Raw genomic sequence first — 23494 nt, 5'->3', positions numbered from 1 at the left:
CTGCCGGCGACAAACAGGCGGGTGAAGGGCTGGAGCCAGGAGGGCACAGAGAGGGGGCCTGGAGTGGTGGGATAAACGAAGATGGAATTCTGAAAGCACCACGAGAGAGGGCAGCCCAAAGGCAGCAGAGCAGAAGGGACGGGGAGCGAGGGTAAAAATAACCGCAGCAAGAGCAGAGCCGGGAAATGTCAGACAAGGACAGAGCCGAGGCGGGGGGAATCCGAGTGGCGCGACTGCCGCGGGAGGGGGCGGCGGGAGCTGCGGGACGCGACCCCGCGCAGCCCTGGCGGAGACGGGGCCTTTGTTCCGCTGGGAATGGTCGGGATTTCCGCCCTTGGGCTGCGCCCCCGGCCGAGGAGCTCAGGAGACCAAGGATCGGCCGAGCAGAGCGTTGGTGCTGCCGCAGAGCTCACCCACGCTCAGTTTGGGGCCGGTCCCTGCAGCCACCTGGGTGGAAGTTTTGGGGCTCAGTTATTTATTTATTTATTTATATTAATTATTTTATTTTTTTTAATTTTAAATTTTATTTCTTATTTATTTAACTTAATTTTTTATTTTATTCACTATTTATTTTATTGTTTATTTCATTTCTTTTATTTAATTTTTTTACCTTATTAATTGTTTATTTCATTTCTTTTTTATTTTATTTCTTATTTATTTTATTGGTTTTTTATTTCTTTTTTATTTAATTTTATGTATTGCTTAATTCATTATTTCTTTAGCTTAATTTTTTATTTTATTTTTTATTTATTTTAATTTTTAAATTTATTTTTATTTTATTTTATTTTTTTATTTCACAAACCTTGCTCTTGTTTTCTTGTCGAGTCTTTTTTGTTTGTTTGTTTCTTGCAAACTTTTCAATTTTCCTGTGTTTGCCTTGCTGGAACCATGAATAAAATGAATTTAAAATCGCTTGGAAAATCTGAGAGATGTCAGAGCTTTTCAGGAGAATTCAGACAAGGGCAGACATCCCATGAAATTATTTGGTTCTGATTTTTGTGCCAGATCCAGCCCCACAAGAAGTGGACATCGGATTTTTTTTTTTTTTTTTTTGGATAAAACAGACTTCTTAAAACCAAAATAAAATCATTTCAAACCGTTCTGATGGATTCTTTCAGCACAGCAATTCTTTTTCTCTCCTGTTTTCCAGACTTGTCAAATTGCGGATTTTGGAGTTAAGAGAAAACCACTTGAAAACTCTACCAAAGTAAGTGCTGGCGTATTTTACATTCATTCACCAGGAATTTCCAAATGTTTGGACTGGTAGCGATGCAGTGACGATGTTTCTGTGCTGAGTTTTAAATTTTTTTTTTTTTGGTAATTATAAAAGAAATTCTACTGAAGATTTTTAGCAATAAATAAATAATAGTCATTTAAAAAATTAATAATTCCATAATAAAAGGGAAGATGGACAACGGCTGAGCAGCTGAGCGCAACTCAAAAGCCAAAATTTGACATTTTAAGACAAACATCTGATATTTTAAGATAAATATCTGCCGTTTTAAGAGAAATATCTGATATTTTAGTATAAGTATCTGATATTTTAAGAGAAATATCTGCTATTTTAAGATAAATAAACCGAATTGGGAAGCACCAGTGTGGATGTGGCAGCGTTTTCCTCACCAAGGAATCACCTGAAGTGGGAAAAGATTTTCCCCTCGTGATCTGTCCAGAATTCTCGAATCCAAAGTTTGGGCTTCACTGTGCCCGCCGGATGTTGAATCCCTTCTGCTCGGGATTATTTAAAAGTGGGACTTAAGAGGACAAAAAGTTATCAAAAAGCAGTTTTTAAATTTTTTTTTTTCATCTCTTCCACGCTCCAGAAAACGATGGATTTGAGAATATTTGGGAAAGATTGTGGAAAAAAAAATCCTAAAATATTTAGGAAGAAAAATCACGTCTTAAGGAAAAATTCATCATCTGGGAATGGAATGTGTTTTGTGAGCATCAGAGCTCTAAATTTGCTCCGTTTCCTGCTAAAGCCAGGTTGTTCCAAGATGTATCCGTAGGAACTGGATGCAAAAATGGTCTAAAATTGTTGGGAAAACACCAGTTTAAGGGAATTCCGCCTGTGGCTGATGCAAACACGGCAGGATATTCCCGTTTTCCCCACAGAAAAAGTTTTTAAACCAGCAGAAAATTCATGTTTAGCCCAAATATTTTCACGAAGCTCTTCCAAGAAATCCGCAATTTATTTTCTCTCCGCGTGGCTTGGTCAGAGATTCTCACTGATCAGTTTCTTCCCAGCAGCTGGAAATATTTGGGAACCCCCGCTGGATGTTGCGGAGAATTTCAGATATTTTATGGAAGCTCTGATTTATCCAACAAAAGTAGAAAAACCTGGAATATTTTTTTTTCTGGAATTTCTGTAAAATTTCGGAGCATTTGGGAGATTCTGACCAGGTTTTTCCTTGGGAATTTTTACTCTGCACTGTGATTTCGCCTTATCCCACCAATTTTCCTGATTTTTCGGGCCAGCCACAGCACATTCCCTCACTAGGGGGAATTTTATATTTTGGGGGGGAAAAACCCTTTCCTAAATATTAATTTCTCTTCAGCTCAGCAGACCTGATGCTCCAAAACTGAATTTTATTTTAACCTCCCGTTGGACTCTTGAGAGCAATCAGAAATATTCAGGAATATCTCTGTTTTCTGGGGTTGCTTTTTTTTTTTTTAATTTTACCTCAGGAAAAACCCGGAATTTTCCAAGATCTTGGAGTAAATTCCAGCTCTGGGTTGATCTCGGGCTTCCCAAAGTTCTGTGAGATTTCTTCCCAAAGTCATCTGGAAAACTGAAGGATTGCAGGGACCTCCCTTGGACCTGGTGACTCACAGGAGGGAGGAGAAAATCCCTGGATTTGCCGTTCTCATCCTCTGACTCACTGGCTCCCAATAAAGTCGTGGCTCCTCAGCGGATCTTTGGGAATTTTTTTGGCAGCAGGAATTGTTTTCCTGGCTGGGAAAAGCGACGTCCGATGGATCGTTTCCAAAGGAGCGAGTCCTGGTGCAGGGAAAAATGTATTAAAAAAACCAGGATTTCTCCTGGATTTTGGGGTTAATTTGTGGGGAGGGGAAGTTGCAGCCCTCAAAAAATGTGGAATTCTGAGGGTAGCGCAGTCAAAATTTGGGATTTAATGTGCAAAGTCGTGTCAAAATTTGGGATTTAACATGCAAAGTCATGACGAAATTTGGGATTTGAGGTGCAAAGTCGTGTCAAAATTTGGGATTTACTATGCAAAGTCAAGTCAAAACTTGGGATTTAAAGTGCAAAGTCACATCCTAATGGATGTGTTCCGTTCCTGATTTATCCCTAAATTCCAGTGGGAATTTGAGGATAAATCAGGAGCTCTCCTGGCAGGAATTAGGCTGGGAATGAAGGCTGGGAGTGTTTTGGACGGGTGTGAAATGGATTTTATAATGGCTGTGAGTCATGGATCCGAATGGATCTGCCAGGGGATTCTCACCGGAGCCAAAGGAATGTTGGTGCCACGGGGGAGATTCCAGATTTTTCCTGAGGTAAAAGGAAAAAAAAAAAATCAGGGAGATTCCTGAATATTCCAGATTACTCTCAGGAGTCCAACAGGATGGATCCAAATCCCAAAAATATCAGTTTAGAGATGAAAGAAGGGGGATACCTCGTTTGGGAAAGCTCCAATGGAAATGGGAAAGGCTGGAGCAGGTCCTGATAGGAAAAATCGTGATTGCACAGTGGATGGTAAGGGGGGCCTAAAGATAATTATATTTATCTAAAAAATAATGATATTTATCTAAAAAATAATTACATTCATCCAGAATTAATGACATCTAAAAAAATTTATCAAAAAAATTATCTAAAAATAATGACATTTATCCAAAAATATCATTCTTTATCTAAAAAATAATGACATTTGTCTAAAAAAACAGAATTTAGGGGAAATATTTCAGTGTCTGCGTGCGTTCACAAGGGATGTGTTCCCTGGGGAAACCTGGGAACTGGGGAAATGGGTTGAAATCAGCCAGAAGTGGGACATTTTATCACAAATGACGCAACCACGCGTGGCTCCTCGGCGCTTTGATCTCCTCTGCAGACGTTGGTTCGGGTTGTTCCGTTCTTCTTCGGGGGGTTCGAGCTGAAATTCCTGAAATAATCAGATTTTCCCAGCTCTCTCTCTTTGCCGTGTCGGTGCAATCTCCCGAAATGTTTCATCCTGGTGCTTCTCCTCCTGCTTGGAGTCAGGAACAAAAGGAATTTAGTTATTATTCTTTACAAGAAGAAGAAGAAATAAAAGGAATTTATTTATTATTCTTTACAAGAAGAAGAAGAAATAAAAGGAATTTATTTATTATTCTTTACAAGAAGAAGAAGAAGAAGAAGAAGAAGAAGAAGAAGATGATGACGATGATGATGACGATGATGATGATGATGATGATGGATTGGGGTTTTATTTTCCTTTCCTTAAAATCACTCATTTTTGTCTGGCTCAGCTTTCAGCCTTAAAATGTTCTCAATCTTAAAATCTAAACCAATGGGGTTTTTTTAATTCTGGTTTTAATTCTCGATTCTTTTAGGCTCTGACTGTACCGAAACAGAACCACGGGAAAACAGAGGGTTGATTTCAACCTCTCCCACGTTTTATTCCTGGGAATAAAATTCTGTTTCCTGCCCAAACTCAGATTTTCCTCGGAAATTTTCATGGTTTGGCTTTACCTCTTGAGGGCAATGGGATGTAGGAATTTTCTGCTTTGCCTTTTTCTTTCCAAATTCCTTTAATTTCTGAATTAAATTTCTGGGGTTTAGCTGCCGCAAGTGAAGTTACAAAAGGATTCTTGTTCTTTCAGTTCTGTGTAAACTAAGTTTTCCTATTTCGTGTAACGTTTTCCTATCCTTGCTCCAATATTTTCCTTGACAAAGGGAAAATTGGATAAGTTTTTTCTTCTCAGGATTTAAAACCACACGGGGTTAAAGTTTGCCATCAAAATATTTGAAGGAGCGATGGACACAGTAAGGATCTTCCTCAAGCAAGATTTTCTTTCTTAATAAATGAAGAGGTGAAAACAAGATTTTGGTGCAAGATATAATTGAAAACATCTGGTTTGGCTTCCCAATTATATATTGGGGGAAAAAGCTTGAGGAGAAAAACACATTTTCCACCCACAAAAATTTCCTCTTAGGAATTTCCATGAAATGGAATTTTCTCTGTCCTTTGAATTCCAAGTATATTTTGATTTTTTTTTTCTGTAAATGCAACGTGAAAAAATGACATTTTTCCCTGACATTCGTTCCATTTTTTTTCCCCCCCAGGCCTTCCTACTTTTTCCCATTTCTCTCTTTCCCCCGCCCCAAATTTAGAGATAGACCCAAAGTTTTTAATCTGAATTAACCCCACTGTGGATCTGCACCAAATGAATGCGCCAGCTATCCCCAAAATCTTTGGGTAAAAATCCTTTGGGAACAAGGCAAAATTCCCAAAGGGGAAGTTTTCCTGTTCTTGCAAAAAATTCAGATTTACTGGGATGATTCGTAACTCTGATTTATGGTTATTTCTTAAAGGGGTGGGACTGTGTACCAGGAGATTAAACACATTAAGGTTTTTAAGCAGCACCATGAAAACTGTGAAAAGGAGAAATTTTTTTGTTGTTTTCGAAACAAAATTAAGTGAATTAAACAAAATCCTTCCCATTATCAATACCGGTGGCTGTTCTGCAGAGGTTGAATTTGCAAAATTGAAATTGGAGTTGCAATTTTTGCGCCTTCTGCAGCCAAGGCTTTGTCCCAAAGGGAGAAATGAACAAACCAGAAATTCCAGGAATTCCGAGATCACAGATCTCCCAATCCTTCCCCTCCCTTCCGACAGGAATCTGCTGCGCAAGAGTGATTTTCATTTCCAGGAACCTGATAACGGAGCGCTCCAAAAGCTTCCCTGCGCCTTCCAAACATAAAATTCACATTCCTCACATCCTCAGCACTTCCCAAAATCCCAAATTTAGGAAGCTCTGCTTGGCAAAAATCACAGGAGTTTGGTTTTTTTTTGTTGGGTTTTTTTTTTTTTTGGAAGTGTGGTTGAAGCCAGTGGAAGAGACAATTTAAATCAGCTGAGAATCAGTCCTGGGAGGGAGAGGGGACTAAATTTAGGGGGAAATTAAAAAAAAAATCTTCGCTTTCTCCGGCTATTTTTTGAGATGCCGCTCCACTTTTTCTCCCGCGTTTCTGACGAAGCCTTTGCCACACGTTTTTGGGTTTACAAATATTTGCAGCGTTTTTTTCCTGGTTGCCCTGTTTTCCTCAAATAGCAGCTCTGGCTGACTTTGGGAACTCACACCCCTCCCCTTCCAGCTTTTGCTACTCCGCGTTATTAAAATATTGCCAATATTTGAATCAGCGACTGCTACTACGAGGTTTCCCTTGAGGGATTTTTGGAGCTGAATCCGTTTAGAGGCTGGAAAATGCATCCCATTGTTCTGCTTTAGGAAAAGAAGGTTTTTTCCAGTGTTTTGCTTTAGGAAAAAAGGTTTTTCCCATTGTCTTCCTTTAGGATAAAAAGGTTTTTCCTTTTGTTTTGCTTTAGGAAAAAAAAAGGTTTTTCCCATTGCTTTGCTTTAGGAAAAAAAGGTTTTTCCTCTTGTTCTGCTTTAAGAAAAAAAGGGTTTTCCCATTGGTTTGCTTTAGGAAGAAAAAGGTTTTTCCTGTTGTTTTGCTTTAGGAAAAAAAAGGGTTTTCCTATTTGTAAAGTTGTCTGGAAAATTGGCTTAAATATTCTCCTTAAATCCCAGAATTCCAGACTGGGTTGGGTTGGGAAGGAGCTTAAATCCCATCCAGTTCCACGGACAGGGACACTTTCCATAGACGAGATGAGCTTTAAGGTCTTTTCCATGGAATTCTGGGGTGATTTTCCATAGGAGCTGATATCTCACCTTAAGGTCTTTTCCATGGAATTCTGGGATTGATCCTTTCCATGGAATTCTGGGATGTTTTTCCAGAAGAGCTGACATCTCACTTTAAGGTCTTTTTCTTGGAATTCTGGGATTCTTTTCCAGAGGAGCTGATATCTCACTTTAAGGTCTTTTCCATGGAATTCTGGGATTGGTCTTTTCCATGGAATTCTGGGATTGATCTTTTCCATGGAATTCTGGGATTCTTTTCCAGAGGAGCTGATATCTCACTTTAAGGTCTTTTCCATGGAATTCTGGGATTGGCCTTTTCCATGGAATTCTGGGATTGATCTTTTCCATGGAATTCTGGGATTCTTTTCCAGAGGAGCTGATATCTCACTTTAAGGTCTTTTCCACGGAATTCTGGGATGTTTCTCCAGAGGAGCTGCCATCTCATTAGGAACGCTGGATTTCAGGGACAAACTCGCTGGCCCCAAGTGGCGGGAAGGGAGAACATTGATAACCGTGGAGAATCCCCCAAACCCAGTCTCCTTTTGTTCTTAATTATCCCGAAATCCCCGGGCTCCTCCCAGCCCCTGGAGCTGAACACACCCGGATTTCCCACTGGGAATCCCTAATGGGATCAGGTTTGGTCACGCTCCAGCCCTGCTCTGCTGGCCCAGTTTATGGGAAGTGGCTCCTGGTGCAAAATTTGGTTTTTCCTCGACTGCTTTGATTCCCAAAAATCGGTGATTTCTCCCGAATCCTCGTCATTCCAGAGGGATATTCCAGTTTTCCAGGTGTTCCTCCCCATTTCCAGCCACTCCTCAAGGAAAATGCAGATTGTTATTGAGTCCTTGCACTTTCCATCCCAAATTTCTTTCCCTGGTTTTATTTGGGAACGAAGCTGGGTTCGAGCTGTGCTCACGCCGCAACAAGAGGAGGAATGAAAATAAAACATAATATAAATAAATGTAAACATCATAAATATAAATGTATAAATATAATATAACCATATCATATATAAATATATAAATATATAAATATATAAATATATAAATATATAAATATATAAATATATAAATATATAAATATATAATATGGAAATATAATATAGATATCTTATGTATAAAAACTATAATATAAAATATAAAATAGAAATATTAATATTGAAAATAAAACAATGGAAATAAGGAACTCTAATCCCTTCACTCTCGTTTTTGGGTTTGGCCGATGGAGCCGACTTTGAGCCGTCAGATATTCCTTAACTCCCATCGAACCCGGGGATTATCCAGCACCTTAAATCACATATTCTCCTGTTCTCTGGCAAAATAAACGGGAAAACGGGGCTAAAAGTGCATTTTTAGCCTCTCTCGGCTTTCTGTTTGTTCATTCCGTGCTGAATTAGTCCAGAGGAGCAGAGAGTGTGACGAATTCTTCAGGGAGCTGAATAATACATAAATACAAAGGTTTCTAATAAGAATCGTGTCTTGTACATCCCGATGAAATTTTGGCTGTTTTTAGTCAATTTTTATTATGGGAAACTCGGGTTTCTCAAGGCGGCAGAGACAGAGATCCCAAATGCTGTTAAATAACCCAATTAACTGGATATTGTAATTTGGTGTTCATTTAAGAACTTGGCGGAGTCTCCAGCCCTGGAAGTGATCAAAACAAAACTTTTGGACGCGGCATTTGGGGACACGAATTAGTGATGACCGTGGCTGATCTCAGAGGGTTTATCCAACCTTCACAATTCCATGGTTTCATTATTTGAGGAATTTTCTCCGTGGCCCAAACCAGAGGATTCTCCTGGTTATTCAAAGAGTTTACAATAAAAAATGATGATGATTTCTGGGGTTTATTTCCCTTTTTCTGTGGAGTTTCTCCCCTGTTTCTTTGAGGTTTATTTTCCTGTTTCTGTGCAGTTTATTTTCCTGGTTTTGTGGGGTTTATTTCCCTTTTTCTGTGGAGTTTTCCCCCTGGTTTTGTGGGGTTTATTTTCCTATTTCTGTGGGATTTATTTCCCTGGCTTTGTGGGACTTATTTCCCTACTCCAAAAAAAGGAAAAGTGAAATTTGCCGGCAATAAAAATTAAAAATAAATGGCTTCTAAATGAGGCAGCAAAGCCAAACCTGCAAGGACTTGAGAAAGTTAAATTAAGCCATTAATGTGATTAGCAGGAATTGTAATTAACACCCCTGAAATTGTATCATGTGAGTTATAATTTATGGAGTGGGAATGGTTTAAAATGGAAAATTTTTCCACAAGTATTCCGTAGTTTCTCTGCTGATTCCCGTGCCTCTGTAGTCTTTTAAAAAGCACAAGAAAAATAATTTCAAAAAAAAAATCCAGTTTATTCGGAACCTCGTGGGAATTCCACCCTCACAGCCCAAAAAATCTCCTGAATGGAGCCGCTCGTGAGCGGAAGGAAAGCTCCAAAATGGGATCCCAGTCAAGATTCGTGGGAAATCTTTGGCTGCCACCTCTGTGAGCGCATTCATCCTCCCCGTGACATCGTTCAAGGCACGAATATTTAACTGAGCATTACTCATAATTGCTCCCTTCCTGATCCACCTCTGGAAAATAAAACCCGCGGAAAGAAAAAAAAAAAAAAAAAAAAAACCTGTGACGAAGCTTTCCATAAGGAAAATATAAGTCATCATAGGAGAGAGATAAAAATATCAGCAGCTAATGGAAAAATCCAATTTTCTGTTGGGAATGTTGGCAGAGCTTCGTTTTTTGGGGTGTGTTTTTTTTTTTTTTGATGGAGCCCCAACTCCCTGAATTTAATCTGCCCCCACATCAATTCCAGCTTCTGGAATTGTTTGTTTGGCTGCAGAAACGACACAAAGAATGGGCAAAAGTTGTGTTTGAAGCTGAATTTACGGTAGGAAAACCCAAATCTTTTAAAGTTCTGGATTTGGGGTGGAAGACAAAAGGTTTTACCAATTTTGGAGCGTATTTAATCTCTGAAGAGTTTCAGGACTTAATAATTAAAAAGATAGACTGGAGATAAATAAAACATTAAAATATATATCATATAGATAATATAGAATGTGTGTAATGATTAGAATATTGGTTATAATAATATATTGTGATTAATTTCAGTGGGGTTTGTTTCCCTGGTTTTGTGGGGTTTATTTCCCTGTTCCTGAGGAGTTTCTTTCCCATTTCTGGGGAGTTTATTTTCCTATTTCTGGGGAGTTTATTTCCTGTTCCTGTGGAGTTTATTTTCTATTCCTGTGGAGTTCACGTTTCTATTTTTGTGGAGTTTATTTCCCTGCTCCCGTGGAGTTTATTTCCTTGTTTTGTGGGGTTTATTTCCTATTTCTGTGGAGTTGATTTTCCTGTTCCTGTGGAGATTATTTCCTGTTCCTGTGGGGTTTATTTCCTATTTCTGTGGAGTTGATTTTCCTGTTCCTGTGGAGTTTATTTACCTATTTCTGTGCAGTTGATTCTCCTATTTCTGGGGAGTTTATTTCCTGGTTTTGTGGGGTTTGTTTCCTATTTCCGCGGAGTTGATTTCCTGTTTCTGCAGAGTTTATTTTCCTGCTCCCGGGGAGTGGAATTCCTGGTTTTTTGGAGTCTATTCCCCTGTTCCAACCAAGGAAAAGTGAAATTTGCTGGCACTAAAACCGCAGCAGTGCTCTCAGCACAGCCAGGCTGAGATGCTAAACTTGGCTCTGCTTTTCCTTTCAACAATAATCAGCTTTTACCTCTGGTACAAATTGCGGAGATAAAAGTGGTTGATATTTTAGATCACGGCAATTAAGGCTATGCTAATTTTTTGATTAGGATCTGATTACCTCAGGAGGCCTCTGAACTGCCTGCTGCAGTTCACGTCAAATGATTTAATTATTTTTATCCTCTTTTTTTTTTTCACCGAACCCAGCGCGGTGTTTGGTTCGCTTTGGTCCGTCAGGAGAAATTCTGCGCTTGGGATAAAACCCTGCTCCGGTTTTGTTCGTGGAAACAAAGGCAAAAATCGATTTATTAACCTTGAACTTGATTAAATCTGAACTTCAGAGCAGGGGATCTGGCTCGGGAGTCCAAAGGCTTTCCAGTGGTTTATTTAAAAAACCCACAGCAAACGCATAAATCTCTCTCCAAAAGCCACAATTTCTGTTACATTTCATTTCAATCACTTACTGATAAAACACGGAGCATTTTTTCCCTGAGCAAATATGCAAAAATCTGACAGGATGTTGATAATTTTTTCATATGAAAAGAACTGTTGCTGCCTTTTGAGTTCAATAACCTCAGTTCACATCTCAAGGATGGAACATATTGTTGAAATTTGCATCAGCATCCAACTAGTGCCATTCTTTTTTTGTTGTTTGCTTGGGGTTTTTTTTTGCCATCCCGGTTATCAATGCAGCTTTATTTTTATCCCACCAAAATCTGGCTGGCGTTTTGCGAGTTTAAAATCTCATTTTCGGTCTCTCCTCCTCTCTTCCAGGTCAATGCACAAACTGACTCAGCTGGAGAGGCTCGATCTGGGCAATAATGAGTTCTCTGAGCTGGTAAGAAATGCAGTTTTTAGTGGGGAAACCTTTGTTTGGATGCTCTTGGCCACGGGGCATTAAACTTTTCCTGGGAAGGTTCTGTGGGATCGTGGCCTTGGGCAAGGATCACATTTCCCTCCAACCCAAACCCATCTGGGATTCTGTAATTCCATCAAAATCAATTTTGGACTCCCAAAGGCGTTTCTGCCCCTAACTCATCCCCGGGATCTGAGTTAATTTCCCTGAGATTGAAATCTTTCAGGGAATTCTCTCTGTTGTCAGCACGGGGGAAGTGGGAGCCACGGAAGAGAAGGATGGGAGATTACAGTCCTACGAGGGAATGGTTCCTGCAGCTTCAGTTAAAACTGAGATAATTCCAGTTCAAACAAGCCCTGAAATGTCACCTGGTGCTAAAAAAGCTGTAGAAAAGTCTCTACATCTGTTTTATGGAGCAGCTCCAGCCCCTGTTCCAGGCTGCTCATTTATTCCGTGCAGGAGGAAAAAGAGAGGATTTAACTCCAGATTTTTAATTAAAATCTTCAGCGTGGATAAACAGAGCGAAATTTTTTTTCAGGGGTGCTGCTTGGAATTTCAATTGGAGGAATTAAATCCTTTCCCGAGTTCAGAGCGTCTCTCCTGGGGGTGGTTTGGATTGGTGGTGTTTGGAAAACATTGGACAAAATTCCTTAAATTTCCCTGGCAGCACGGTGACCCCACGAGAGACAGATCAGGAGAGGGGCGGTCCCATCCTCCTGTTGGGGGCAAGAATTCCCAAGTTAACTCACTTTTCAGGCAGCTGCTCCAAAAATGTTGGGACTGGAATCAAATTCCAGGAGCCAAACGGGTCAAGAGGCCAAGGAACAGTGGGGACGTGCAGGAATGTCCTAGGAAAAGTGGTGCTGGTTTAACTCCCACCTGGAAAAAAAGGGATTTAAAGGTTTTTAAATCCCTTTTTAAGGGATTTAAAGGTCCTGTTCTCGTGGATTCTGAAAATCTGACCTGGATTTCCATAGAAATTTCCTTTTTGTTGGAGAAGGGTGAGTTGGTGGTGTGGGAGAGCCTCATTCCTTTGGTGTCCTGGGATTGTTGTGGCCCTTCCCTCGGAGCTGGAAAAGTCTGTTGCCAGACCCCGGGAGACCTGTGCCTCCCCGGAATGCAAATTGTGGCTCCCAAAATAGCAGCTGGATCCACGATGGAACCAAGGAATTGCTGCCGTCACGGGGCTCCAGCAGCAGCAAATCCCAGAGGTTGGCACCTCCCTGATTGTGGGGAGTCAGCCCCGGCCCTGGGAAGAGGAGGAGCAGCAGCTTTGCCAGGTTTGGCTTCTCTCCTCCCAGTTCCAGAGGTTCAGGGGTCTGCAGGCAGCAGCAAGGCTTTGGGAGAAATTCAGGAAGGGAACAGGGAGAGATGGAGCAGGAAAGAGGATAAAATGTAATGTAACTTTCTCCAATACTCCTGTGAGTCTGAATGGAAGACTGCATCCCAGGAAGATTTTTTGGTATGGAGGGAGTGGTCAGGCCCTGGAACAGGCTCCTGGAAAAGGGGATTAAGGGACATTTGGACAATTCCCTGAATAATATCCTTTAAGGTTTGGTCAGACTGAATTGTTCAGGGAGCTGGGCTGGGTGGTCAATGTAAAAACCTTCCAGCTGGTTTTCTCCTGTTCTATTCCTGTTCCTGCTCCTGTGTCTGTTCCTATTCCTATTCCTATTCCCATTCCTATTCCTGTTCCTGTTCCTGTTCCTATTCCTGTTCCTGTTCCTGTTCCTGTTCTATCCCTATCCCTATTCTAGTTCTGTTACTATTTATTCCATTCTACTGTATTTTTTCCTATTCCTATTCCTATTCCTATTCCTATTCCTATTCCTATTCCTATTCCTATGCCTATGCCTGTTCCGATTCCTTTTTCTGTTCCTATTCCTATTCCTATTCCTATTCCTATTCCTATTCCTATTCCTATTCCTATTCCTATTCTATTCCTGTTCCTATTTATTCTGTGCTATTGTATTTTATTCTGTTCCTATTCCTATTCCTATTCCTGTTCCTGTTCCTATTCCTGTTCCTGTTCCTATTCCAATTCCTGTTCCTATTCTATCCGTATCCCTATTCTAGTCCTGTTACTATTTATTCCAATCTATTGTAATTTTTCCTATTCCTATTCCTATTCCTATTCCTGTTCCTGTCCCTGTTCCTGTTCCTGTACCTGTACCTATTTATTCTGTGTTATTGTATTTTATTCTGTTCCTATTCCTATTCCTATTCCTGTTCCTGTTCCTGTTCCTGTCCCTGGCCCTGTTCCTGTTCCTGTTCCTATTTATTCTGTGTTATTGTATTTTATTCTGTTCCTATTCCTATTCCTATTCCTGTTCCTGTTCCTGTTCCCGTTCCTGTTCCCGTTCCTGTTCCCGTTCCTGTTCCTGTTCCTATTTATATTCCTATTCTTATTTCTGTTCCTATTTCTTTTCTGTCCAATGCCCATTCCCATTCCCATTCCCATTCCGCTCTATTCCAATTGCAGCGACCTGTGTGGAAAATGAAAATATTCCCCGAACAGAACCAAAGCATTTCTAACAGAGACAAATCGGGTTTTCATGGCGCATTAACACCAACCCCATCCACGAGATCTCACCTGGGTCAGGGTGTGCCAGAACGTGGAATATCGTGCTCCACAGTAATGGGAAATTCCATCGTCCTGGGAGTTTATAATCCAAGGAATTCCCCATCCAAGCATGCTCTGCAGAGCCCAGGAACAGGCCTTGAAGGAAGGTGTCTGTTAATGAGAGGGATTGAAAAGCGAATTAAAGTTGAGAGGGGAAATTATGATTATCCACAGTGACCTCCAGAGGGATAAAGAAACATTAATCAGCCCTGGAACAAATAGTATCAAATGCCCATTAATCAATTTAGCCTGGAAACGAGGAGTGGTTTTAATCATTGCAGGACAGCAGAATTTCAATGGAATTAACAGAGGCAAAATAAATCAGCTTTAAAATGCTCGCCACTCGTTTTTAAGAGGAACTCATTACGTGGAGATGTAGAAAACAAGGACTGAGTTCTCCTGCTCATCAGCTTTGTTCTTATCTGATCAGGCACCAGGAGCTTCTCCCACAATTCCCTGGGCAAGTGGAAAATCAGGGGGTTTTTTCCTGGGAATGGCAACATTCCCAACCAGAGCAGGCGGGACAACTCGAGGTCTCTCTTAGGGCCTGAAAATCCATTTGTTTCTGCCTGGGTTAGAATAATTCCTGGGCAACTGCACTGCTTCCAAAAAGCTGGACCCTGGTTTGGACTGGGATATTTCATGGAATATTTCATGGAATATTTCATGGAACATTTATAACCAAGTTCTGCCAGGCTTTGAAAAAACAAAAAATCTCTACAACCCGAGAGGGAGAAGGCAAATTCCGAGTGTTGGTTTGCTGTGGAAGGTGTTTTGTGGGAAAGGTGAACGCTGCGGAGGAAATCCGGGAATATTTGTGACCTGGAGCCGTAATTCTGGGATTTCCCAGCCGTAAGGAGCGAGGAGTCATTTGCGGAATTGCCTTTTTCAGCTCCTCTCGCTGATAGCGCTGAAAAGAATCGACCCGGTGGAAGGTTGATTTTGCAGTTCGGGGTTTTGTCCGTGCCCGTTTTCTCCTGTGCATTCCCACCCCCAGCTGGGCAGATGTCAAACCTCCCAAGGATGCGTCCTTTGGGCTCATTCCTTCTGCCAAAGGTTCTTAAATTTCCCAAGTTTTGGTAACGAGCAGCGGCGGTTAAATCACACGGGGGGAATTTTCTCCTCTTGTCCTTAAAACACCTGGAAGGCTGAGGTGGGTTATAAAAAAACCAAAGGGAAGTGAAGAGGGAAGCTTTATTTTTTAAAAAAAAATTGATTTTTTTTTAAATTTAACTCAAGGAATGCTGCTTTATTCAGCTGCCCATGATTATTTATTCTTTCCCTCAGCCTGAGGTCCTTGAACAAATCCAGAATCTAAGGGAGTTGTGGATGGACAACAATTCCTTGCAAGTGCTGCCTGGGGTATGGACATTTATTTCGGGGAATTTGGGGGTGTTTGCCTGGCAGGGAACACAACGCGCGTGCATTTCCTCGGGCGGGTGCGGAGGGTCGTAAATTAATTAATCGGCTAATTGTTACAAAAGCCATGGGATGGTTCAACGCAGAAAAACCCCACCTGCCTCGGTGGGAGGTGGGAACTGGGAATATCCCTCGGATCCGTGTCCAGCTGGAGAAACACCTCAGCTGCATGCCCAGGGATGCCAAATTCCAGCGGATTTAATGAATTTGGAGCTCATTAATTAACTTGGGGTGGGGGGAGTTAATTTTTGCTCCTTTGGGGCTGAGCCCACCCCGGCCCTGCCGCGGGGAGACCGAGGGGCGCGGGGATAACTCCGGATCCGCTGGATTTGTGTGTCTGTCTCTAATTAACGCTCTAATTAACAGCTCTATCTGCTCAAGTAACTCTGTCTCACGTGCTATTAAGTCTATAGGGAAGTTAAAACAGCTCGTGTACCTGGATGTGTCCAAAAACAGGATCGAGACGGTCGACCTGGACATCTCGGGCTGTGAGGGGCTGGAGGATCTGCTCCTCTCGTCCAACATGCTGCAGCAGCTGCCAGATTCCATCGGTGAGGGAACACCAGGGATTCCTCTACATTTCGTAGATTTTTTTCAGGTTTTTTAAAATTATTTTAATTTTTAAATTTTTTTTTTCTCCTGTTTTATTTTATTCTATTTTATTTTATTCTATTTTAATTTTTTATTCTGTTATATTTTACTTCATTTTATTTTGGATTTTTTTTATTTTTATCCTGTTTTATTTTACCCTATTTTTAATTTTTATTCTATTTTCTTTTATTCTATTCTATTCTAATCTATTCTATTCTATTTTACTTTCTTTTATTTTAATTTTTTTTATTTTTATCCTATTTTAAGTTTTTATTCTATTTTATTCTATTCTATTCTATTTTACTTTCTTTTCTTTTTTTCTTTTTATCCTATTTTATTTGCCTCTATTTTAAGTTTTTATTCTATTTTTTTATTCTATTCTATTTTACTTTTAGTATAATTTTTTTTGGTTTTGTCCTATTTTATTTTACTCTGTTTAAACTTTTTATTCTATTTTATTTTATTCTATTCTATTTTTTTAATCCTATTTTATTTTACTCTATTTTAATTTTTTATTCTATTCTATTCTACTTTATTTTGGAATGACGGGATTTTGTAAGGATGGAGCAAGGCCTGCCATTAAATCCCAGAGGAGGCAGAAAATGGACACTCCCCGTTTTGTAAAGTCAGGAGCAGAATTCTCCTGGTTTGGAAGGAATTGATCCACCCGCTTTGCTGTTTTAAGGAAAAGAAGCCAAGAAGGACAGAATTCATTTGATTTAAAAGTAAAAATCCGTCTGGGATTGCTGCTCATTCCCAGTGGGAAAAGGAAACGAAAATGAAATAATCCAAATTATGCATTTAATTTTCATTTTGACTGTTTTGCATGCAGGGAATCCCTGGATTATTTGGGATCTGTGGACGTTCTGGGAGTGGCTGTGGGGACATCCCTCTGTCCACTGGGATATTTCCTTTCAGTCCTGAGCCCTGATGTTTGCTTTTCCCGTTCCCTTTGAACATGGAGCTGTAAAATCCCTCCATTTTAAATCAATTCACTCAGATTCCAGCTTGGATTGCTAATTAATGCTGCTAATTATTGACCCTCTCACTGACTGTCTCCTCCTATTTTCCATCTCGTTCCTCTGCGTCTTCCCATCAATCCCAGGATTTTTGTCCCGCCAGGATTGTTTTTTTAGAATGCATTTAGCAGGAATAAAAGCACTTGGAATGACGCTCCCTAAAATCCAGGGCAGAGCTGTTCAGGGTGACAAATCATTGCCTTGTGGGATTCCAGGAAATCTCCAGGGGAGCTGTTTATCCGTAATTTCTTCCGGCAGGGTTGCTGAAGAGGCTGACAACTCTGAAAGTGGATGACAACCAGCTCACCATCCTGCCCAATGCCATCGGAAAGTGAGTCCGAGTTCCGCCGTTTTTAACCAAAATACCTTTTCCCTTCTGCTCCGGGAGCGTGGCTTTTCAAACACAAAACAAGAGAAACGTCCTGAATTGCGAAATAATTTCCAACCCCCCAGGTTGGGACATTTAAAATTTGGAGAGTCACTTTTAACCCTGGGGGATTTTTCAGTGCAAAGGGGGAAGAAGGTAAAATATATCAGATTCTCCAAGAGGAAAGCCAAAGATTTTGGCGTGAGTCGATCTGGATGAGAAGAGCAGCACAAAGCAGAAGAATTTGGGGGAAAAAAAAATTAAAAATTAAAAAAAAAAAATCCATCTGTTCCCATGGCAACAGGCAGGGCTTGGAGCTCGGCAGGATCTGGCTGTGGCCTCGCAGGGATGGAGAGATCCTAAAATATGACGGAGAGCTCTGTGGGGAAGCCAGGAGGATTCCAGGGGCTGGGATCGTGGGAAGTGCTCAGGATGCTCTGCAGATCTCTGGTCTGGGGTCTCACATCGTTCTGCTGCAGCTTGGTGGCCTCCAAAATCCTCCAAAAAAATGATCCCATCCCACCTCCTGCCAGGGCAGGGACACCTCCCACCACCCCAGGCTGCTCCAAGCTCAAGAATTCCGCTGTTGTGATGTCATTTGGGAAAAAAAAACTCCATATTTGTGACCTGTTCCAGCTGCAGCCGCTGAAAGCCCAGGTTGGCTCATCCTTGGAGTGTTTTAGGTTACTGGGGTTTTCATGGAGGGCATTAAAAGCTGGGAATTCAGCGATGGGAATGACTGAAGGGCAAATCTTTGCTCCCCAAATCTCCGTGGAGCAGCAAAATTCTCCTCCAAGTGAAAGCTCGGAAGGCTCCAAGATCTCCCGGATGCTGCAAAAAGATGGATTAAAATCCAGCTTCAGCAATCTGGGGAGTCGGGTTCTAAAACCTTTTAAAACTTTTTTTATTTATTAGATTGCTCCAATCGAAGGGAAATCCCCCTTTTTTAACCCAATATCTCTGCAGTGTTTGCCGTGGAGCCTAATTACACTTCCAAAGGCACAGCCCCCTGCTCCGAAGTGGAATTGCAGAGCAGGTGGGATCACCTGGGATCTCCACTCGTGCTTTTCCAGGGGAAAAATTCCCTCTCCTCCAAGGAGGGCAGGGCGTCCCACATCGCAATGAACTCGGCTCACTGACTCACGCCTTTGCAGGGATTCCTGCTGGGTCTCTTCCTCCCGAATTCCGGTGGTGGAAATGCCCCTCCCTCCCTCCGGGGCCTCCCCACGGGGATTGGCAACGTGGAGGAGGGAACATTCCCTCTGGGATTTCTCCACGAGAGCACTTCTGTGCTCTGCTGGGGAGCTCCACCCTCGTTTTTGGGATTTCTGTTCAAAAGGACGAGCCCGTGGTGGCTCTCAGCGCCGCACAGTAGGCCCGGCTTAACCAAACGTTCCACACAGAATCCGGGATTCCCGTTGATTCACCGAAGCCTGGAGGTGTTCCCCGTGGGATCTGGAAGGTTCCATGAGGAATTCGGGAGCCACAGCTGGGCCTGGGGGGTGTTTGGGGCACAGGTCCTGTGCCAGATGCTGCAAATGCCAGAGCAGATTTGTATTCCCGAGTTTTAGCAGGATCTGGAGTGGAAGAACCAGAGGGAAAGGCTTGGAACTGGAAGAGTCCAAGTTTCTGGACTTGGAGAAACCTGCGATGGTGGGAAATGTCCCTGCCCGTGGCCCTGGATGAGCTTTAGCGTCCTTCCCACCCCAAACCAGTCTGGGATATCCTGGGATTCCTTGGTCTGCGAAATTCCTTTAGCCAGGCGGGATAACCCGAGGTCTCCCTTAGGGTCTGAAGCTCCATTGGTTTCTGCCTGGGTTGGAACAATTCCAAGGCGACTGCACTGCTTCCAAAAGCTGGGCCCTGGTTTGGAATGGGATATTGCATGGAATATTCCATGGAATAAACATTTAGGACCAGGTTCCGACAGGCTTTGGAAAAAAAAAAACCAATCTCTACATCTTTGTAGAGATTTTTCCTGATGTTGGCCGAGCAGTGCCTGGAGGTGACCCCTGGGATCTGGGCTGCCTTGGCCATTCCCTGGCTGCTGTGGCTGTTGGGATCATCTGTGGCTGTCGGAAATGCAGCTTGGATGGGTGGGAATTACTCCTCCTACTGCACCTCACCTCTCTAAGAATATTCCTGGTTTTTCCTTGGACCACAAGCCAGTGGGTGCCCGGCTGATCAGCGGCTGGTTTGTGCCTTGCCTTAAAGCTGTCAGGAATAATGGGAATTTCTCCCAGCAGCACAGCCAGGTTCATGATATTTTACCTGAAGCAGCACTGTCAGAATTAGGGCTGTTCCTGTCAGCATCCCTTCGTGCCCGATCCATGATCCATGGGGATGGAAAATCCCTTCCCGAAGTGCAGCTCTCCCCCCGCAGAGGGGAAATACAGCTCCACAGGGACTTGGGTGTTTTGATTTTGCCGTCTCCTGATGAGGAGAGGCAGGAAAACAGCTGGGAACAGCTGTGCCAGGCACCACCTTCCCAGTAAAATTCTGGATGAACTCATCCTTCGCTGCCAGGGAAACCTCTGGGGATGGCAGTTTGGATTTCCTGATGGACTGGGATGTGTGAGCTCAGATTTCCTGATGGACTGGGATGTGTGAGCTCAGATTTCCTGATGGACTGGGATGTGTGAGCTCAGATTTCCTGATGGACTGGGATGTGTGAGCTCAGATTTCCTGATGGATTGGGATGTGTGAGCTCAGATTTCCCGATGGACTGGGATGTGTGAGCTCAGATTTCCTGATGGACTGGGATGTGTGAGCTCAGATTTCCTGATGGACTGGGATGTGTGAGCTCAGATTTCCTGATGGACTGGGATGTGTGAGCTCAGATTTCCTGATGGACTGGGATGTGTGAGCTCAGATTTCCTGATGGACTGGGATGTGTGAGCTCAGATTTCCTGATGGACTGGGATGTGTGAGCTCAGATTTCCTGATGGATTGGGATGTGTGAGCTCAGATTTCCCGATGAACTGGGCCGTGGCAGCTCTCAGCGAGCTTATCTCCTTTCTGGGTGTGTTATCAGCAGGGAAAGGGGTGTGTGCTCATCCTGAGTTTGACAGGATTCCCACCCAGCTTCTCTGGGAAGCAGGGCAACAAGGGAGCCTTTGCCTTCCCCGAAATCCTTTTGTGTGTGGCTGGAGATGAAGTGTGGAAGCAGAGCCTGGTTTAAGGGAAAGCCGGAGCAGAACCTGGCCCAGCCTTTGGATGTGTCCCAAGGAACCCTTTCCCTGACCCCTCCGGCTTCCGGAGGGCAGCAATTACAGGGAACTTCTGAGGATTCCCTGGCAGGAACAGCCAGCTCTGCTCTCAGTGTTTTCTCGGGGGCCTGTCAGCACAGAAAACCTGAAATTCTCAGTGCCCGGCGTTCCAGCAATTAACGAGGCGTTTCCCATTCCAGCCTGTCCCTGCTGGAGGAATTCGACTGCAGCTGCAACGAGCTGGAGTCTCTGCCCTCCACCATCGGCTACCTGCACAACCTGCGCACCCTGGCCGTGGACGAGAACTTCCTCCCGGAGCTGCCCCGAGAAGTGAGCAGCCGGTTCCACTTCCATGGGGTTTTGGGGGTTTTTTTTAATCTTCTTTTCTTCTGTTAGAGCCGGGATTAAATGCTCAGGAGATGCAGTTTTCATGTTCGGACTCAGATGTTTATTAATTCTTATCTATAGTTCGGTCTCACAAGCTGTGAGTTCTAGCTAGTGAAAAATGGCTCTGCCTTTTAAGCACAAACTGTCCGATTATGAAACGACACCTCAATTATTTTTTTACTTTTAACCCAATAACCAACCACCCGTGGGCCGCAATGTGGATTTTTCTACCCAATTACAAAATCCCACCCAGACCCATGGAGGAGAAGAAGGTGAAAAAGAAGGACTGGCCTCTGCCCTAAAACATCCCACCTTGCTTTTTATATATATTATTATTTTCTAAACACTGAAACTCTAAGTTTTCCACCCTGTGCTATCACACACTTCTGCTCAAACTCCGTACCCATAATTCCAGTTCTATTATTTAATTCTGGGAGCCTTTTCCACGGCCTCAGGTCCAATGCAGAGTTTACTTGGGGGTCAGAGCCTGTCAGCACAGAGAGTCTGGAATTCCCAGTGCCCGGGGTTCCAACGTCATTCCAGGCTGGAATGTCCTGTGGGAGCCGGGATTCCATCCTTGCCCCGGCAGACAGATGATCTGGTGAAAAGTGATAACAAACATTCCCAGATCTGGGATTCCATCATTTGGGCTTTTCCATTCCCGCAGATTGGGAGCTGTAAGAACGTGACTGTGATGTCCCTGCGCTCCAACAAACTGGAATTTCTCCCTGACGAGATTGGCCAGATGCAGAAGCTGAGGGTGTTAAATCTGAGCGATAACAGGTACAGTTCACAGCACTTCTTTTTATTATTTTTAGCCAATTTAAGAAATTTTTTTTATTATTTTTAACTTTTCCTTTGAGGTCTTTGTAAAGACACATTCCTCTAAAATATATCTTAAAATTTTTAAAAAATTATCTTTAGAATTCTACTTTTTAAAAAGTATCATTCTAATTTATTTAAACTCTAAGGAAAGATTATTGGTTGTTTTTCCTTTGTAAAGACGCATTCCTCTAAAATTTATCTTAAAATTTTAAAAAATTATCTTTAGAATTCTACTTTTTAAAAAGTATCATTCTAATTGAATTTATTTAAACTCTAAGGAAAGATTATTGGTTCTTTTTCCTTAATCCTTATGGTTTGGTCTCAATTCCTTCCACATCCAAAGGAAAACTTCAAGAAAAACTAAATGAGGCCAAAATCTGGATCTTGGCGTGTTTAAATAGCTTCAAACCCGTTTCCTTCTTTTATTTCTTGCTGTTTCCATGAAAAAAAAAAAAAAAAACCAAGATATTTTCTATGGGTTTGTGATATTTAATGATAAAAAACCAGGAAACAGGAATTTGTTATCCTGCATCCGCTGAAATCCAAGGAACATTTTTCGGTTCCTTCAGCAGAGTTTTGTTTGGTTTATTTTGTCAAGCCCCAGATTCGTTGGTCCTTACGCACAGGGACTGTGCTCAGAAGAGAAACAAAATGCTCAAAATGAGCCGGTCTTGATCCCCGTCCCGTGCTCCACAGGCGCACGGAAAAATCGGAATTTCCTTGAGATTTATCCGTATTGGACGTGGCAGGAACGAGGTGATTTGCGGTGTCGCCACGGGTTTGCCGGGTGGTGCAAGATGTGGAGGGGGGTGAATTCCATGTTCTCTCCAGGAATTGCCGTCCACGCTCAGCAAAAAAATTCGGGAAGGATTTTTTCCAGCCCAGTTTCGTCTCTTGAGATTTGGGTCGAACATAAAATAATAGAAAGCCACGGAGAACTCCCCTGGAATATTGTTTAAAATTCCTAAATTCAGTTCCATTGTGTCCCGTGTTGCAATTCCGTGGCACAAATCCCATCCTGGGTGGGCCTGTCCCAAATCCAGTGGATTTCCAGGTGGATGTTCCCAAGGCTGGTGCCTTCCCTGCCCTGTGGGGACACAAAGGACACAGGAGAAGGGGGCAGAAGACAGGGCTGATCCAGGTTTTTTTGGGAATTAGGAATGCAGGGAACCTTCCCTGGCACTTTAAACCACCCTGAGCAGGGTCACTGCCCCCTTTTCCAACCTGGAATCGTGCTGGGAGTTTGAGCTGGGGAAGCAGGGAACTGTTGGAGATTTTTGTGGTATTTGGGGTTTTTTCCCCATTTTTTTTCCCCCCAGTGATTCTCCTGCTGACTCCAGAGCCATCACTGGTGTGTAGGGACTGGCTGAGGTGGGACAGGGGTAGGCGGAGAGGATTGGGATTTCCAGTGGGGAGGAGGGGGATTGTGGGAGCGGCATCCCAGTGGTGTGGAGTGGCACGTGGTATTCCTTGGGGTGGGATGTGGTGTTCCATGGGGTGTTCCATGGGATGGAATGTGATGTTCCATGGGATGGAATGTGGTGTTCCATGGGATGGGATGTGGTGTTCCATGGGGTGTTCCATGGGGTGGGATGTGGTGTTCCATGGGGTGTTCCAGTGTGGGATGTGGTGTTTATTCCATGGGGTGGGATGTGATGTTTGTT

At 42.7% G+C, this 23494-nt stretch overlaps 1 protein-coding gene across 3 annotated transcripts in view; it reads left to right on the top strand.

Annotated features, from left to right (window-relative positions):
* The first annotated feature begins 1061 nt into the window (after positions 1 to 1061).
* The window catches only part of LRRC7 (leucine rich repeat containing 7), a 60407-nt gene continuing 37974 nt past the window's right edge, over positions 1062 to 23494 (top strand). For all 3 annotated transcript variants that reach the window (XM_066193026.1, XM_066193025.1, XM_066193027.1), the window contains exons 1-7: positions 1062 to 1207; positions 11309 to 11372; positions 15301 to 15375; positions 15839 to 15983; positions 17301 to 17373; positions 20819 to 20948; positions 21673 to 21788. In XM_066193026.1, the coding sequence (XP_066049123.1) occupies positions 11313 to 11372; positions 15301 to 15375; positions 15839 to 15983; positions 17301 to 17373; positions 20819 to 20948; positions 21673 to 21788 (599 nt within the window). In that variant the 5' untranslated portion in view covers positions 1062 to 1207; positions 11309 to 11312. The remainder of the gene's footprint in view (positions 1208 to 11308; positions 11373 to 15300; positions 15376 to 15838; positions 15984 to 17300; positions 17374 to 20818; positions 20949 to 21672; positions 21789 to 23494) is intronic.

The sequence above is a fragment of the Chamaea fasciata genome, unplaced genomic scaffold, assembly GCF_029207755.1.
Source record: "Chamaea fasciata isolate MVZ Bird 193981 ecotype frontalis unplaced genomic scaffold, bChaFas1.0.hap1 SCAF_10, whole genome shotgun sequence".
Lineage (NCBI taxonomy): Eukaryota > Metazoa > Chordata > Aves > Passeriformes > Sylviidae > Chamaea > Chamaea fasciata.
Note: the sequence above shows the minus strand (reverse complement) of the source record. Positions and strands in the feature narration are given on the sequence as shown.